The sequence below is a fragment of the Branchiostoma belcheri genome, unplaced genomic scaffold, assembly GCF_001625305.1.
Source record: "Branchiostoma belcheri isolate BF01 breed outbred unplaced genomic scaffold, Haploidv18h27 scaffold331, whole genome shotgun sequence".
In the NCBI taxonomy this organism is placed as follows: Eukaryota; Metazoa; Chordata; class Leptocardii; order Amphioxiformes; family Branchiostomatidae; genus Branchiostoma; species Branchiostoma belcheri.
In genome coordinates, this window is record NW_017803945.1 from 34,904 (window position 1) to 51,680 (window position 16,777).

General features: G+C 38.1%; 2 protein-coding genes and 1 pseudogene across 2 annotated transcripts in view; all 3 read left to right on the plus strand.

Moving 5' to 3' along the window:
* The window catches only part of LOC109475326, a 3,142-nt pseudogene extending 2,374 nt beyond the window's left edge, over positions 1–768 (plus strand).
* Positions 769–6,437: 5,669 nt separating this feature from the next.
* LOC109475331 overlaps positions 6,438–16,777 on the plus strand; it is a 14,050-nt gene continuing 3,710 nt past the window's right edge. The window contains exons 1-3 of the mRNA XM_019775947.1: positions 6,438–6,669; positions 13,392–13,712; positions 15,840–15,980. Coding sequence (XP_019631506.1) covers positions 15,862–15,980 — 119 coding nt within the window. The 5' untranslated portion in view covers positions 6,438–6,669; positions 13,392–13,712; positions 15,840–15,861. The remainder of the gene's footprint in view (positions 6,670–13,391; positions 13,713–15,839; positions 15,981–16,777) is intronic.
* LOC109475324 lies at positions 6,663–11,436 on the plus strand. The gene is made up of 4 exons (XM_019775933.1): positions 6,663–6,669; positions 10,386–10,449; positions 10,871–11,046; positions 11,429–11,436. Exons 1-4 carry the CDS (start codon positions 6,663–6,665, stop codon positions 11,434–11,436), a joined length of 255 nt encoding a protein of 84 aa, XP_019631492.1.

A 16,777-nucleotide genomic window follows, 5' to 3' on the forward strand; every position in this document is an offset into this window, starting at 1 on the left:
CCCACTGAACATGCCCAGAAAAGCTCAGTCTGAATAGGATTATAAATCACATTTTAACCTACTTATTTTAAATGCATTTTTAGGAAATTTTCCGGCAAATATGGTGAAAAAATCTGTGGTATTCAGCGAAACTTCATGTTCGTGAAAGTCCATAAGGCAGGAGGAACAACGATGACCTGCATCTTCCAACGCTTTGGTTACGAACACAACTTGACCTTCGTTCTGCCCATGAATAAAAAGAGTGATGTCGGCTGGCCCAACTTCCTTAAACGAGAGGACTTTATTCCATCTGCGGACGGTACATTTAACGTGTTAGTCGACCACACTGTATATCATAAGGAGTTGCTACAGCATATTATGCCTAAAGATACTGTTTACATCGCTATACTGAGACATCCACTCGCTCAACTCAGATCCACTTTCAATTGGTATGGCCTTGCCAGAAAGTTTCGTGGGTTGCGCGGAGCAGACCCTGTTGCTTCGTTTCTAAAAGATCCTGAGAAGTTTCATATCCCTTATGTTGCCGGGACAAAAGCTCCTTACACGCTTTCGAAGAATTTTATGTCGTACGATCTAGGATTTCCTCATGGGCTTTTTAATGACCCATCCTTTATCGATGAGTTTGTTCAAAAGATATCCCATGAGATTGATCTGGTTATCATTTTAGAACATTTTCACGAATCACTTGTGTTGCTCAGACGGATGATGTGCTGGAAGGTAATAGATATTATTTATAATGAAGTACCCAAAAATTTGAGAAGGTATAAAAAAAGGACAACAAACTCTACAAGTCTAGTAGAGGCTCATCGTCGCTGGAGCAACGTAGATTATCACTTATATGATCATTTTAACGCGACGCTTTGGCAGAAAATACGCAATGAAGATGGTGATTTTCAACAAGAAGTCCGCCATTTTGAACACGTCCTTCTGACAACAACTGAATACTGTAACGAGGCATTATTGCAAGTTGAGAAGAGAGTCCCTGGAGCCAATGAAACACAAAAGAAGGCACACATGTTAGTTCCTGGAACCTGGAAAGTTAATGAGACAGCCGGGAGGCTAACAATTCCCAGAACAGCTTGGAACGATGAGTTTGAAATAGATCCGTACCTGTGCTTAAAGCTAAAAATGGAGTGGCAGGACTGGGAATATGTTTTGAAAAAGAAACATAATTTGTTGCCTCGAAATGGTTCAGACACAATTAAAAGTGTCATACAATACAGCCATCCAAAAATACTGGATAAAACATTGCTATTCAAAGTTTTCAAAATAAAGTAAGAACACAATCCGCGAGGGGAAGCCAAATTATTCTTGTGGGTTAAGCTGAAGACTCGTTATCTTAAGTCCCCATTTCTGGACTTATGCATCTTGTATACTACAAAAAAAGATTTTTCATGAAAAAAAAAATGAGCAAAATAAAGAAACCTTCCACAAAATGTGCGTATGTAAATCTTTACACAATTCGTATAAAAGTTTTTTTTTTCATTAAAGGAATTTTTTGTCTTCGTCAGAAAAAGTATGAAATTATCTCGCCGGATTGTGGGTGACTGCGGATTTAGCAGAATAACGGTTGAAGCCATGATTTGACGTCCATTGTTTTTAGCAGGCAGATTACCGTTGTTGAAGCCAAAGTTGAGTGCAAGTTTGAGCTTCGTGGGGGTTATACGTCACTGAAGAGGACCTTTTGTGTTTTTGGCTTGTGAGCAAAATAACTCGAGTGTATTCAAATTGATGTTCATGATTTTTGGTAGGCAATCTACCATTGTAGAGGCCAAGGTCATGGTCGCTATGTTGCTGCAGTGGACCTTTTGTGTTAGATATATAACTATCTTTCCCCACCAACGTCTGCATTGATTCAGATTGGATCAGCTGTTTTCACCATCTGGGATCAATTGCTTACAATTAAGGGGCTGCCCAATAAGTACTGTGAGGGGAGGAAAAGCTGAACATGCGTCAGGTCATTCCTTGAATTAAGGCCAGACCAAGTAATTTCCATGGATAGCGTCCACTGGAGACCTTAAATCTATTGCAAAAGCACGGCAAAAGCATGACAAATTTAATGCCTGAAAAAATGTTATACTGCTGTCCAAACAAAAAAAACTCCCTAAAAATGAAAATTGGTCATTTCTAATATGTTTTGTTTAGAAGGACACACTCTGGTGGTTTTATCGCCGATCTGTTTTGATCGTCGGCGTCAGATGTTCTTTATGATTCTGACAAAATTAACAAAAATGTTGTTTGAAACATAGCAGGTAACCTGTATATAGTCTATGTCACACAATCTCTCACTATCCTCCCAAGGTCTGTCAGATGCGTGATGTAGTCAGGCTAGTTTGTACAGTCGACCCTGCAGAAAGGCTAGCGGATAGGGCGGTGATTATTCATGGGTCAAAGTAGCTGCACTGGCCGTAAAGAAAAGTAGACAATACAGGGGCATTTTTGACAAGGCAAAACTTCTGAATTGGCGTAATAGAATTATTACTGCCATATTCAATATCCCCTTTGCAATGTTTATTGCCTTCAACTGAAGGCTATGCCTTCGTGAGAAGGCTATGAAATCGCTTTTGCACTGTTTGGCAGATTATGCACGATAACTCTTAAAGGCAAGATCCGAGGTTCACGATTTTTTGCAGGCAGGTTGTCTTGGGGGTGGCCATTGTCAAGGCCGAAAATGGGCTCCGTGGGCGGTTCACTGTAGTTGACCTTGGTTTTTGGTGTTTTTTCCTTGTGTACAAAATATATCGAGTATCCTTAAATGGATGTTTATGATTTTTAGTGGGCAAGTTACCGTTGAGAATGCCGAGGTCAAGTTTAAAGAAGGGCCCCGTGGGGGTTTCTATGTCACTGCAGTTGACCTTTGTTTTTTTGTGTTTTTTCTTGTGTACAAGATAACTTGAGAATCTTTAAATGGATGTTCATGTTTTTTAGCTGGCAAGTTACCATTCAAAATACCAAGGTCAAGTTCGGATATGGGCTTCGTGGGGGGTCCCCGAGTCATTGAATTAGAAAGTACTGCAGCGAAATTTCTGGTTTTAAAATGTCGTGATTTGGACGAGCTAGGGTCATGATTTTTAGATGGTAGGTAGGTCTCAGGCTCCGAAAGAAGTGCCGTAAGTTTGCGCCCCGTAGCAGCTTGTTTGGGAAATGCAGAGGCATTTGTTGGAAAATGTTTGAAGTAGGATAGCTCAAGAACCGGTTGACGGATTGTTATTTTTTAAAATCTCGGTAGCTTAAGTGATGCTTGACCTAATTAGATGACGATCATGCAAATCACGATCTAATTTTCATAATTAATGACAAAAGTCTATAAATCTGCTACGTTCCATTATAGAACAATATTTAACATTTAAATTGGTGGCATATTTAATCAAGAGGAAGAGGAACATTGACAGGTATTAACTATGTAAATTGTGACCCAATTTGATTAATTAATAAGAGAAATCTATATGTCTTTCATACTGCACTAGACCTTTTTGGTTTCCACCCCTTTTGTGGATTACATTGATTTATGCCCACAAGGATAGCTGGAAAAAACTTTCCTGTTTGTTGAAACAACAGAATTTAGGAGCTTTCTGCCTAATTTGCATTTTCTTGTCTTGACTTGTCTGACTTTTGTTTCTTTTTCGACTTCCAAAAATTGTCTTCATGTTATTTACATATCAATCAATAGTTTGTGCATATCAACCTGCATTTCTTCAGTCTTCTTCAGTCAATGACGAAAGCTAGTGGATACTACATGTAGCTGAAACGTCTGACGTTCCAAAATCATATCCAGTTGCTTGAGTAACTGCTTTTTTTGCGAATACAGGAAACCTATTCATATCTAGGTTAAAACAATAAGTTACAGACAGGAAGCTGTCAACATTAGTTTTAGTTGAAAAAACGTTTTCTTTGAAATTGTTGAAAACACATTAGTGGCCCAGTGCCCCAGCAGAGCGTGCTTAATTTAACAGGTCTGTGGCCCCCAGTGTGAACATCTGGAATTAGCCTGGTTTCCAGACCCATATAAATCAGTGCTCACTGAGATAATTTGTGTCCAGTGGATGGGTTTGGCACCCAGGCAAATCTGGAATATGCATTAATGTGAATAGGTTTCCTGTATTCCGTACAACATTAGCATGTACATTTGTGCAGTCTTGTTAGTACTTTTGTGCATATCGTATCGTAATGCAACAGGATTTAAAGATTTAAACCCGATATAAGATAACAAACTTTGTTTTAATCGAGAACAAAGTTGGTATACTGTACACAATGGCCAGGTCACTAGAAGGAAGTGGTCTGAACGCATTGAACAGTATCTAATCTTTATAAGCTTTGTGGCTTTAGCGAGGAGCACGGCGGTATTCTATGAATGACTTTGAGTTTGATGCCTGATGTAATCTTCTTCATAATGGGTCGTGTGGAGAGGGAATAGAGAAGCCCTGCCATTGAAAGGATAGATTTTCACGACTAGAGGGTCCGGTGGGCCCCCACAAAAAAACGAGCATAACCAAACTGCCTTGCCAACCTGAGAAATAACCAGTAAATAACTACCAGCTCAAAAATTGAAGATTGTTCAATTGCAACTAGGATACATGTTTTATTTGAATTCTATCCAGGTTAAATTGCATTGACAGGATACATGTGAACCGTCAGGTAGGTCACCCGAGGCTGACCTCAGACCTGCCAGGCGTACCTCTGGGGACGTCCCCGGAGGACCTGGGCTAATCCATAACACCATCCGGGCTGGTATAGAAAGTCGGGCTGTTTCCTGCTAAAAGTTTGATATGACGGTTCCTCTAACAAGTAAGGCATACATGTATATGATAAATGAGTTTCTCCCTGTGGAGGATGATTAACTTTCTACCAGACACCATGGATTGCTGGAAAAATAGTAGAAAATGGCCAAAATAAAGGGAATAGTATGCCGCTAAAGGGAGTTAGCCCGCTAGAGAGATACAACTCACCGGGAGGAACCCATTTATCTTACATACCACATACCATCACAATAATTGGCCAGTTTGTGTGATTTCGTCAATTGTATACGTATTGGACATCGCACGCTTCAACAACACTGGCTGCATAGAAGAATAATTTAGTTAAATGAGTTTTTGCCGTTTTGAAGTTTGGATCGCCGCGCATCGGAGGGAAGAAAAAACAACTTTTCGCGGCCAGACTCCCCAGGCCAATTCTCCTCTCCTTTTTGCCGAATTCTACGATCCGTATTTCCGTAGAAAGACATGGTACAGGCTTGGTAAATAGTATGTTGCTTCGTTCACAAAAGGACTCTCTTACCACTATAACTACGATAATAATCGTCAAAAAAACCTATAATACACACACACACACACACACACACACACACACAACACCCACCAAAACAATATCGCACTGTCAAAGGCATGTGACCTCCGAACTCTAGTTTACACATAAAACAGTACTTACATCAAATACATGATCACATCAGTAAAACACACACCGTTTAAAGCTGTTTACAGCCGTCACATGGCAGAAAATGTAAATGTAATGGTCCGCATATGATTTTCCGTTGAAATGACCCGGGTTTTGTATACCTTAGTTTATGAAGGTCACGTTGAATCGTACAGTTCATTGCACAGTGAATTGCCCCGCTGCTTATTCAAACATATGTTTTATCTCTTGGGGACTATTGGATAATATCCCTGGGTTAAACTTATTTCCTACCATTTGTCATTAACCCTGGTGTGTTCGATCTGGTATATCGGGCACAGTGTACTTCTATTGACCTTTGCTGTCGCTTTTCTCTCAAAGCATTAGTTTTAACATGTCCTGCACCAGGTTTTTCTTGGTCTGCTGCTTTAATTTTTTTGTTTTGTGGTACCCAGTTGATTGTTGTTTTGCGTCATTTTGTGTAGGTGTCTTGGTAACAGTAGAATGTATATACTGCTCACCGCTTTTTTCTCTGTTATAATAATGATGTCATGACTTTGAGTGTTGACTGTCTCAGAATTAAATGTGAAAAAATTGTAATTATTTCTTTAATGTCACAAAGTATGCAGTGCTGAGGCTTTGAAAGTAGAAAAAACGGCAATTAAATACAAGTTTTAAATCAGAAGACTGGGTGTGTTCTTTTACGGTTGGATGATGCTGCGTCATAATGACATAATTGTTGCAAAACGCAGCGTCACAGCAAGTTTGTCACACTATGATAGTGTCTATGTACCTTGACGCATAGCAAATCTGTACCTTCTGCTTAAATGTTTGGATTACCCTTTTTGAAGGTGAGTTCATTTTCTTAAAACATGATGGTAGGGCAATTGTCAAAATAATAACGTAAAGTCGTCAAAATAGTCTTTCAGCTATATTTAGATAAAATTCAAAATGTCGAAAAATGTTTTGCAGTGAGGCCTAGAAGTCTGAGGCCTGGAAGTCCCAGTGTGGTTCGATGATTCACGATCAACTAATTTTAAACAGTTTTAATAGTGCGTCTTTCAAGGCTTCTGATTTTAATGTAAGTTTTAACGACGTATACCAGCCAGAGTGCTGCTTTGCTACAGTAGGATGAAAATCTAGTTTTCCTGGTGCACATTGAACATGACAAGGGGATAAGGTGTAACTCTATGCGTCTGTAGGCGCTTCTATTTCAGATTAACCATATCGACTTAGATATGGGTGGAAACACAATCTGATGATAACACCGGGATATGAAAGGTAAGATATGCCAATTTACAATTCAACAAAAATCAGATACAATATTGTAAATAAATCAAAGAAATTCAGCAATAATCGTAATCATAATGGATGAAATTTATTGTTAATATCTGTAGTAATTCTATTTGAATAAAGTGTAAATGAAGTAGAGTCTCTCTGTCTAAAACCATATCGATGTTTATATAAAATACCGTTTGGATCTTGTTTCAACAGAGGATTATCGAGAATATTAGAGATACAGGTAGAACTCATATACGGCAGTAATTACTGACCAATGTGAAGTCATTCCTTTTAAATGTAGGAATTACAGAAGCATTTAGTTAATAGGGGACCACGACATTCCAAAGTGGGGTTTTGAGTAAGAGGTGAAAAAATATTAGGTAGGGAAATTGATTCTGTCGTATACAGCTGCAGAATCTTTCAGTCATTTTTTGTACTATATCATAAAATGAGTGGTTCTACATGAGGGTTTGTAAATTGTTTGTAATAACAGTACATGGTAAACTCAATAACATTTTCCTGAAAAGCATTGTAGGGAGGTTTTAAACACCTGGGAAACACCTAATAATAGGAAGCGCTACATGGGAACTATGCTAATACTTGTTATTAAATAGCAGTGCATAGGCGTTGAAAGAATATTTTACTTAAAAGCAATGTATGGGGATTACATCGGGATATTAAAATACTTGATATTGAAGTGCACTAAATGTGAAATCGATCTAGTTTCCGTGGGTGGATCGTTGCAAAGTTGTAGATCTCATGCGCCCCCTATCGAAGGTTCTTAATGCTGAAATGCTTTTTTAGTTGCTGAGTCTGAATGTTAATAATGCATCTGGGCATATGTTGTAAAGCTCTACATCGGAAAGCCCCCTATCGGAGGTTTTTAGTATTGGAATGTTTGATTTAGTTACTGAGTCTGAATGTTAAACAATGCCTCTGGGTATTTGTTGCAGAGCTATATATCACAAACGCCCCCTATCGAATGTTCTTAGTACTGACATGTTTAATGTAGTTGCTGAAGCTGGATGGTAAACGATGCATGTCTGTGACCGAGCTACAGGTCTAATATGTCCCCTATTGGGAACTCTTCAGCAGTAGGTGCAGGTGTTCAGCTTCATTGTATATACAATGGCAGGTTTTAAGTCAGTAGAAAGTTATGATGATGTGGCACCAATGCGTTTCTTGTAGTTTTTAAAGTGGTGATTAAACTCCCCTCCGCACTTTAAAGCACAGATTCGGAATTTATTATCATTTATTTCTCTTTTTTCTAAATTATTATGTTTCCAAATCATTAAAGCAAATTATATTTTCCAAAAAATAGTAGAAGGAAATAATGTTTAATAGTGATCTACGTGTTCCAAAATATGTTAACTGTAAATGTAGGTGGATGCTAAAAGAGTTCGACGGCCTCTTACCTTTTCTTCACTTCGCTTTTCTGTTAAACCTTATGATTAAAGAAGAAAAAATGTTTTATTGTATCATTGGTTATGCAAAAAAAGATCATCATTTGCATGACTTATATCAGTTGTTCATATTCTGTACCCAATGACAGTCGTACTTTAACCCTAAACAGTACACCCGGGGTCAGCACGGTCCCCAGCACTATATATTGTGTAATTTTTTTTTTTTGTTGTTGTTTAAGATTTTTTTCTGAAATTTCAGGTAATTGTCACCCACAAAGTTGTCTCTCAATACAGTGCAGAAAACTCCGTTTCATCAATTTCTAAAAATTGTTATATCTGATTTTCTTTTGGGGTCCGCGCGGACCCCAGCCGGGTTTTCATCGTAATGGATACACTGGCGTTCTTATACATTACTTTATTTCCGTTTTTTATATGTTTTTATGCACTTATTGTATGGCAATCGAATTTTCAGACAATGGCGTAGTAATAGAATTAAATTGTAACAACTTGGGTGTAATTATGACGTCATATGACGTCAAAGCTAATAATATGGTCCGCCATATTGGACTTTGACCAATGACATAGGTAAATTATCATATATTATAAATATTTCATGATTTAACTGATCTTTAATATATATAATCATGTAAGATGTTATTAATGTCAGAAAGGAAGTGTTATTTAATGTAAAACCCAGACAATTTTTTATGTTTAAACCAAAATTACTATCCAAAAAAATGCCTGTCAGAAACCCGTTGCTATGGCAGCCCAAAAATTATTAACCTATTTAACTCATATGAATTTTTTTCAAAATACATTTTAGGAAAGGTCACCAAATTTGATAGGTTTAGCGCAAGCCATTCAGGCGCTATCTGAGATTAAAGCTGGCCTCAAAAAGACCACTCGGTCTAAATAGGGTTTAAAAATCTGGTATTTCTTCACGAAAAATAGGAAAAGGTCAAAATGTATGATTTTTGTACGTAATGTTGACTCAGAGGTTAACACATTAATTTTTTAAACCAATTGAGCTGGTAGCATGTTAAGAATTTTAAAAAATAAGCAAAAACTGTTTTCGGACCCCAGGTGTACAGATTAATCAGTGCAGGAAGGTGTACTGTTGAGGGTTAAACACAGAAAGCTATTCCGGAATTTATTCACAGATTATGCATATTGTGTCGTGATTGGAATATGTTACGGTTAATGATGTTTATGTTTACGTGACTTCTAAATGTCACAGATATAAATTCCCGTCGTGTGGATTTATAGAATTTCCAATTACTTCTGCGAATTCCTCCTGATTACATATGTCACAATTATAATTTTCCCATCAGTAAACGCGTCTCTTAAGATAATTTCTAAATAATTATGTTATGTTGATTTGCATATTTGTCTTATTATGTAAAGCATGACTTTAGCTACCTTAACAATAAGCAAAATAGTTAACCGGTTGAGATATCCTACTTAAAGTATTTAAACAAACAGCCCAAACAAACTGGTAGGAGGCCAAAACTTACTCCACTTGTTTTAGAGTACAGGAGCTACCTACCTCTGAAAAATTGAGTGTAGAGAAGACAAAAGTCAGTGTAGGGATGACGAAAGTCAGTGCAGGAATGACAAAGTCTGGGTTTTGGAGACAAAAGTCAGTGAAGGGGAGACATAAGTCAGGAGAAGTGTAGGGGAAGACAAAATTTAGTCTTTCTTTCTTTATGTGTGGAGAAGGTAATATTTAGTGTAGTGAAGACAAAAGTCAGTGTATGTAAGACAAAGTCCGTCTATGGAACTGTAGGGAAGCAGAAAGTCAGTGAAGGGAAACAAAAGGCAGCGTCTTCAATTACTGTTGCCCTTCTCAAAGCATATCAAGTTATTTTAGGGAAGAATACAAAAGTCAGTTCAGAGGGAAGACAGTTTTCCGTGTAGGGAAGATAAAAGTTAGCATAGGGAAGACAAAATTATAAAAGTCAATGTAGGGAGACAAAAAGTCAGTGTAGGGTAGATAAAAGTCAGTGTAGTGAAGACAATAGTCAGTATAGGAAAGACAAAAGTCAGTCTAAGAAAGACAGAGTCTGTGTAGGGAAGACAAAAAAATTAGTGTAGGGGAGACAAAAGTCAGTAAAAGGAAGACAAAAGTCAGCATAGGGGAAACAAAATTCAGTGTATGAAAGACAAAGTCAGACTGAGTGTAGGGAAGACAAAAGTTATTGAAGGGAAGACAAAAGTAAGTTCAGGGAAGATGAAGTCAATGTAGAGAAGACAAAAGTCAGTGTGAAGAAGGCAAAAGTTAGTGTAGGGAAGACAAAAGTTATTTTGGAGAAGACGAAAGTCAGTGTGTGGAAGACAAAAGCCAGTGTATACGTAGCGAAGACAAAAGTCAGTGTATGTAAGAAAAGACAGTGTAGGGAAGACAAACGTTATTGTGGAGAATTTGACAAAAGTCAGTGTATGGAAGACAAAAGTCAGTGTAGTGGAGAGAAAAGTTATGGTGGAGAAGACGAAAGACAATGTATGGGATACAAAAGTCAGTGTAGGGAAGACAAAAGTCAGTATAGGAAAGACGAAAATATTGTAGGGAAGACAAAAGTCAGTGTAGAGAAAACGTAAGTCAGTATAGGGAAGACAAAAGTCAGTGTAGGGAAGACAAAAGTCAGTGAAGGGAAGAGAAAAGTTATGGTGAAGAAGAATAAAGTGTATGGGAGATAAAAGTCAGTGTAGGGAAGACAAAAGTCAGTGTAGGGGAGACAAAAGTCAGTGTAGGGAAGACAAAAGTCAGTGAAGGGAAGAGAAAAGTTATGGTGAAGAAGAATAAAGTGTATGGGAGATAAAAGTCAGTGCAGGGAAGACAAAAGTAAGTATAGGGAAGACAAAAGTCAGTGTAGGGAAGATAAAAGTCAGTATAGGGAAGACAAAAGTCAGTGTAGGGGAGAGAAAAGTCAGTGTAGGGAAGGCAAAAGTCAGTGTATTGAAGACAAAAGTCAGTGTGGAGACAATATTAAAAAAGGTCACAGAAATACACTCATCATATTTTCCCACTCTACTTTTATGCCAATTTTTTTATCGATTTTGTCTAAAGAAAGAACTTAAACCTAGTCAATAAAAATCAATGTAAGGCGAAGAAACATTAGACTGCAATATTTTTTTTTACTTCTATACGTTTGGTATGGGCTAAAATATTACGATACAGGCTATTACAAAAGAATATTGATTTTAGTCTAGCTGTAGAATATGCTATAAATGGAAACAAAAGTCCAGCGGGTGAGCTAAGATTTAAATGCCTATGTAGACTCGACACACCGGTATAGTAAGTGTTAACATGTTGGGATGACACCCAGTGATTACGTCTGCTAGACTCATTTGTTCAGGTGTCTGATGACATGCAGACGGTTTCAGTTTCAGTTTATTTAAAAATCGACTGGCATGTCACACAATCATATGGTACATGAAATATATCGAATTTTCACAAACACTGCACGTATCATGGACTATCCAATAAGTTAAAATGACAGAGATATAATATCAAAATCTGGTCATTGATCACCAAATTACAGAATACATATAATACAATCGTAATAATTAAAAGAGCCATATTTACAGACTATTTATATAAAATCAATATACCACTATGTAGAATGATGAGATAAAATCTTCAAAGCCCGTGGTATAAACGACATTTCATGACGTTTCGTTCTACTGAATGTGTAGCGTGACTGTTTCTTTTGTCTTAAGTTATATGTGCTTTGAGGCGCTACACATACAAAGTCATGCAGGGGTTATCAGTGTCATTCAATACATGTTGAATAGTTCTCAATGTGGCAAGGTCTCGTCTCATAGACAGAGAAGGCAGGGATCAGCAGGGATTCCTATAATTCTAGTTGTTACACTCAGTTGTTACTAGGAGTTTTGAAGGGAAACTTTTGACTTTAAACAGCGTCGATGGTAAGTATTGGCATGCATATATCCATTTCAGTTGGTTTTACTTTTAGGGAAATTAGGGAAATAACACTAGTTGCTGTTAAGGGAAGCAAAAATTTATATTGATTTTAAAAAGTAATATCCATGCATTTGGAACTATGACAATAAAGTCATCGGCGTCTCGATAGCATTTTATTAAAAAGCATGATAAGAATTTTTTATGAGCAATTATCATATAGGCAACCAATTTATTTAGCAATATATAACAAAATACAGACCATGTCAATACATGTGAATTTTGAGCGAACGGAAAAAAAAATATTTCGCGCCACCCCCACATTTCTGTATTGAAACATCCAAATGACCTCATATGACTTTAAATGGAAGCTTGCTCTATTTTTTTGGCCCAAAATAACAACAGATGGAATACCAGTTCTGTTTCAAAGTTCCGGTGAACTTATATGAACTCTGAAAGAACAGGTAAAAAAAATCACACTAAAGGTAATACAATAGACAATGCTACATGTCAGAATTTGTCATAGAAGAACTGATTGAGGCCAATTTAGACTCAATATGTGGGTCCTTGGAATCGGGAAAGATGCACAGGAACAGTGGCAAGCGGATGGGAAGATAAAGATTCTTTATTGACACAACACAAAGGTACAGAGACTTTTGTCTTCTACAACTTAACTAAATATCTAACAAAGCTAAATACATGTATGGATAACGTTAGTACAGAGTACAGAGTATGTGTAACAATAAAGGTTAACTATTCTCTAACATGTGTTCTCTAAGATCGAAACATTCTAGAGGAGTGACTGTAACGGTTTGTTATATAATTTAAGTTTGTATGTGTTATACAGGAATGTGTCACTCTTTACTGTGTAAATTTTGACAGACTATGATAATAGTGTGATAATGGCCCGCCCTTTCTTGGTGAATATGGTGTGATAAAGTCTTGTCAGTACCAACTTGGTCATAGCAACTGACAAGGCTTTATCACACCATATTCAAGGAGAAGTGGCGGGTCATTAACCCTTAATTGTTATTACGAAGCGCTGTATTGGTAATTAGTACTACATTGTGGTATTGAAACGCAATATTAACATTTCCCCATCCAGTTTGTCCCTCATTATTGAAATTAAGAGGCATGATGTAATTTCTTTCCCACAGAAATTGTGATTACTGTATCCGGATTTGCTACAGAGACCTGGATGCAATATATAACGGAACATGCATTTCTCTTGGCCTCTGAGGGGTTTATTTTTTTTTCTATTTAAGTTTCTCGACCGTTTAGTTAAATAAAAAAATCGTTCAATTTACTTCCTTTATGAATTAGTGTTTTTCCCCATTTTTGGCAGAAATATGTGGTTGTGTAACTAACGTGTCTTCTTTTTTTTCGTCACTATAAAGTCGACATTGTCAGACAACAACATGCAGATGGCTGAGATATTGCCGATCATGCAAAAGCTAGGCAACATATGAGCGCTGCCGGGAGAGACTGTCACCTTGCAGGACCATATTGTTGCCGAGTAGACTGATCCAACACGGACTTCCAGCTCAGTACCTCTCAGCAGGAGTCTTATAGGACGTAATTCATCGTCCTAACTTCCTTCCTCTGGCCAACACATCTAGGATCTCAGACTTAATGATGGTGTCGAAGGCCCGGGGCATGCCTATCTCAACAGTGTGAAAGTTACAGTTAAAAAAAAAACAATAGCAACAAAAACTAAGGTAAGCATGGGCATATCCAATACAATGCCTGCACTACATGTACCATGACATGACGAGAGACTCTAGGAGACACTACTTTAGTCCAATAAAATGACTACTTTGTTTCTGCTGCGGCGTAATACAACATAGACGTGATTTCATGTATAGAGAGCAAATGGAGAAAAGTTTGTAAAAGGACAAGCTGTTTTTTTTTGTTTGATGGGCAAATAAATATGCTTTTTGCCCCACACCTTCGATGTATTAATGGTGTTTAAAGCAAAATACTTCTAAAATGTCACTTCTAACTCCGAGGGTACTAGCGTTCTAGCAGAAACAGATGACACTTCTCCTTCAAAGTCTCAACTGCGAGAAAAGGGGGAAGCCGAGGATAGTAAACAAAGAGACAGACTACTTAACTGCAAAAACTATCTAAACATGGCTAGTGTGAATGTCAGGACAATCCAAGGCGAATGCAAGCGGCACGATGGAGTAAACTCATGTAACACATATGCTGTGTCAATACTAGGCATATTAGACCACAAAATAGTGCACAAGGATAGAGATGAGCCCGTAGTATTTCAAACCTATGCAAATTTCACACTGATTACCACCTCAGCTTGGAGGAATATGAACAACGCCTCTGTAGGTGGAAAAGGTCTACCTATAGATAAAGAGGCAGAAAATGCTTTAGCTGAAGTCACGCCTTAGAACGAAAGAATACTAGTAGCTAACTCCATATGTGAATGCTACCTAACTTTAACAGTCATAGTCCAATACTCACCAGTTGAAGGCAGCGATGAGGCAGAAAGTCACCATGAAAACCTAGTATCTCGAATACAAGAAATCCCAAAACACAATGTTCTATTGGTCTGAGACAATTTTATTGCACATCTTGGGAAAGAGATAGCACCATTTACGTATCACGTGGCCAATAACAGGAATGGAAAACTCGGTAGGGATTAAGTAAATGAATCTGGTCTTATAGTTACCAATGATAAGTTTCATAGGAAACCAGGGAAACTATGGACCTTTATCTCTGACAGGAGTGGGGCCAAAATGCAGAACTCAGAAAAAGAGTTTGAAATAAGAAAAGCGCTCGCCTGGAGTAGCTGCCATAAGCTAAAAGAAATCTGGAAATCAGTCAAAGTTATCACTAAAAACCCAAATTAAACCCCAAATTGAATCAATACTGCTGTATGGTACTGAAGCTTGGACGCTGACTAAATCCCTTGAGAAGCGCATTAATGCCTGCTACACAAAGATCCTCCGTATGTGTCTGGACGGGAGTAAAAACTCCCAAACGAGCAGCTGTATCAGAATTTGCCTCAAGAAGATCAAAACTCGAGGCATGAAACTTGCCGCACACTGCGTCAGACATCCTGCTATTCTAGCTTCCAGACTGGTCCTTTGGGAGCCTACAAAAGGGAAAAGAAGCCATGGCATATTTTTTAGAATAAATTAGATTAACAGCTTTAAGTCAGATGTTAGCGGAGCTCCGGTCACTGATGATAGGCAGAGAGGGATGGCGTGTGCTTTGGGCTCGACCAAAGCAAAGTGAAGTAAGTGACTCATGTGCCTTGATCTAAATGTCCTTGATCTCTAACATCCCCACCCGGCCGGCTTTGCAGCGTCAAGTCAGTCTGATAATTTGCATTTCAAATGGTTTCTTGTCCTGTCAGTAAGCTGCAGGTTTCAGGACAACTTTTACACAGACATCATATGTAGTTGGTCTGCGGCTTGCAGATGTGGGGCATGCATAGCATTAAGGTCGCGCCGACTGACATGTTACATGTCCATATTTTTGTATGTATCTTTATTTATCTACCCTTATAATGTATATAATTTCAGTTTTTACAATGCATTTTATTGATGTAATTTGGGAGGGAGCTTGTAAAGGTAACACCTTTCCCTTCCACGCATCTGGTGGAGAAATTAAATTTAAAAAAAAAGGAACAAACCCACTAGATTTTAACACTTGAACCATTGGAATTTTCAGTTGTACATGTAAATTTTAAATCTTGTTCCAACGAAATAAGGGAACTCACCATAATATTTCAGTCGATCTCGTCAACCTTCGTCAGATGTATGATGCACTCTAACACCACAGATGGGCTTTTATTCAAGTATTAATTTTGTCTTTGTTTTCAGGTTTGCTTGTAAAGAGATAACAATGAGGCAACAAAAATGCGCCCTGCTCCTGCTGGTCATGATGGTTTTAATAGCCACGATTTACATGAAAGATCCTGTGGGTCTTTATTATAACTCACTGACACAGGAAACACTTGTCAGGTAGGCATATAAGAAATTATGTAATTAATTAAATTATGATTTTTGCGTTTAATACTATTGACAAAAGGTCAATGTCAAATATAGGGCCTACCTTTTGAGAAGGGGCTGCACGAGAAAACTCCACGGAGAAGCTCTGCAGAGCAGGTGTGAAGGACCCATATTCCAAGACAAAAGAGTGTGAAACTTCAATGAGCGATTCATCAAGGCCATGATGGTCATTTTGATCTCATGTTGTGTCGTCTAGACACCCAGACAGTTCTGCATGTCTATCTGTAAATAGAGGGCCGAGAGACTAGGGAAGTTAGTATAAACCATAGTAGTTGAAACAGAGTTTAACTAGAATGCAAGTTAAGCTGACACTGCCTAAAACTTGGTAATGGTGTGCGGAAGTCTGTTTCCCGTGTCCGTAATTCAGAGCTCTATACAAAACTGAACGCCAACTAACGAATTGACAGAAATCTTAGCAAAAATAAACCGTGACGCCAACTAACGGATTAACTTGTTTAGGTGCAGAGCTCTCTGTGTATCACAGGGTGACGGAGAGTTGTGCTAGCAGCTCTGTGCAGAGCCTCATGACTTGGTTGAGTATTTATGACAAAGTCCCGACTGTGGAGCCAGTCACATCAATAAACTTGATATCTAAAGAGCTCTATACAAAACTGAGCCCGTGATGCCAACAAACGACTTGTTTTGTACGCAGAGCTTTCTTCACAGTGGTGTAAACAAAAATCAACCGTGACGCCGACGGATTGAATTGTACGCAGAGGCGGGGACTGCACGCGTGTGGGGGCATTGGG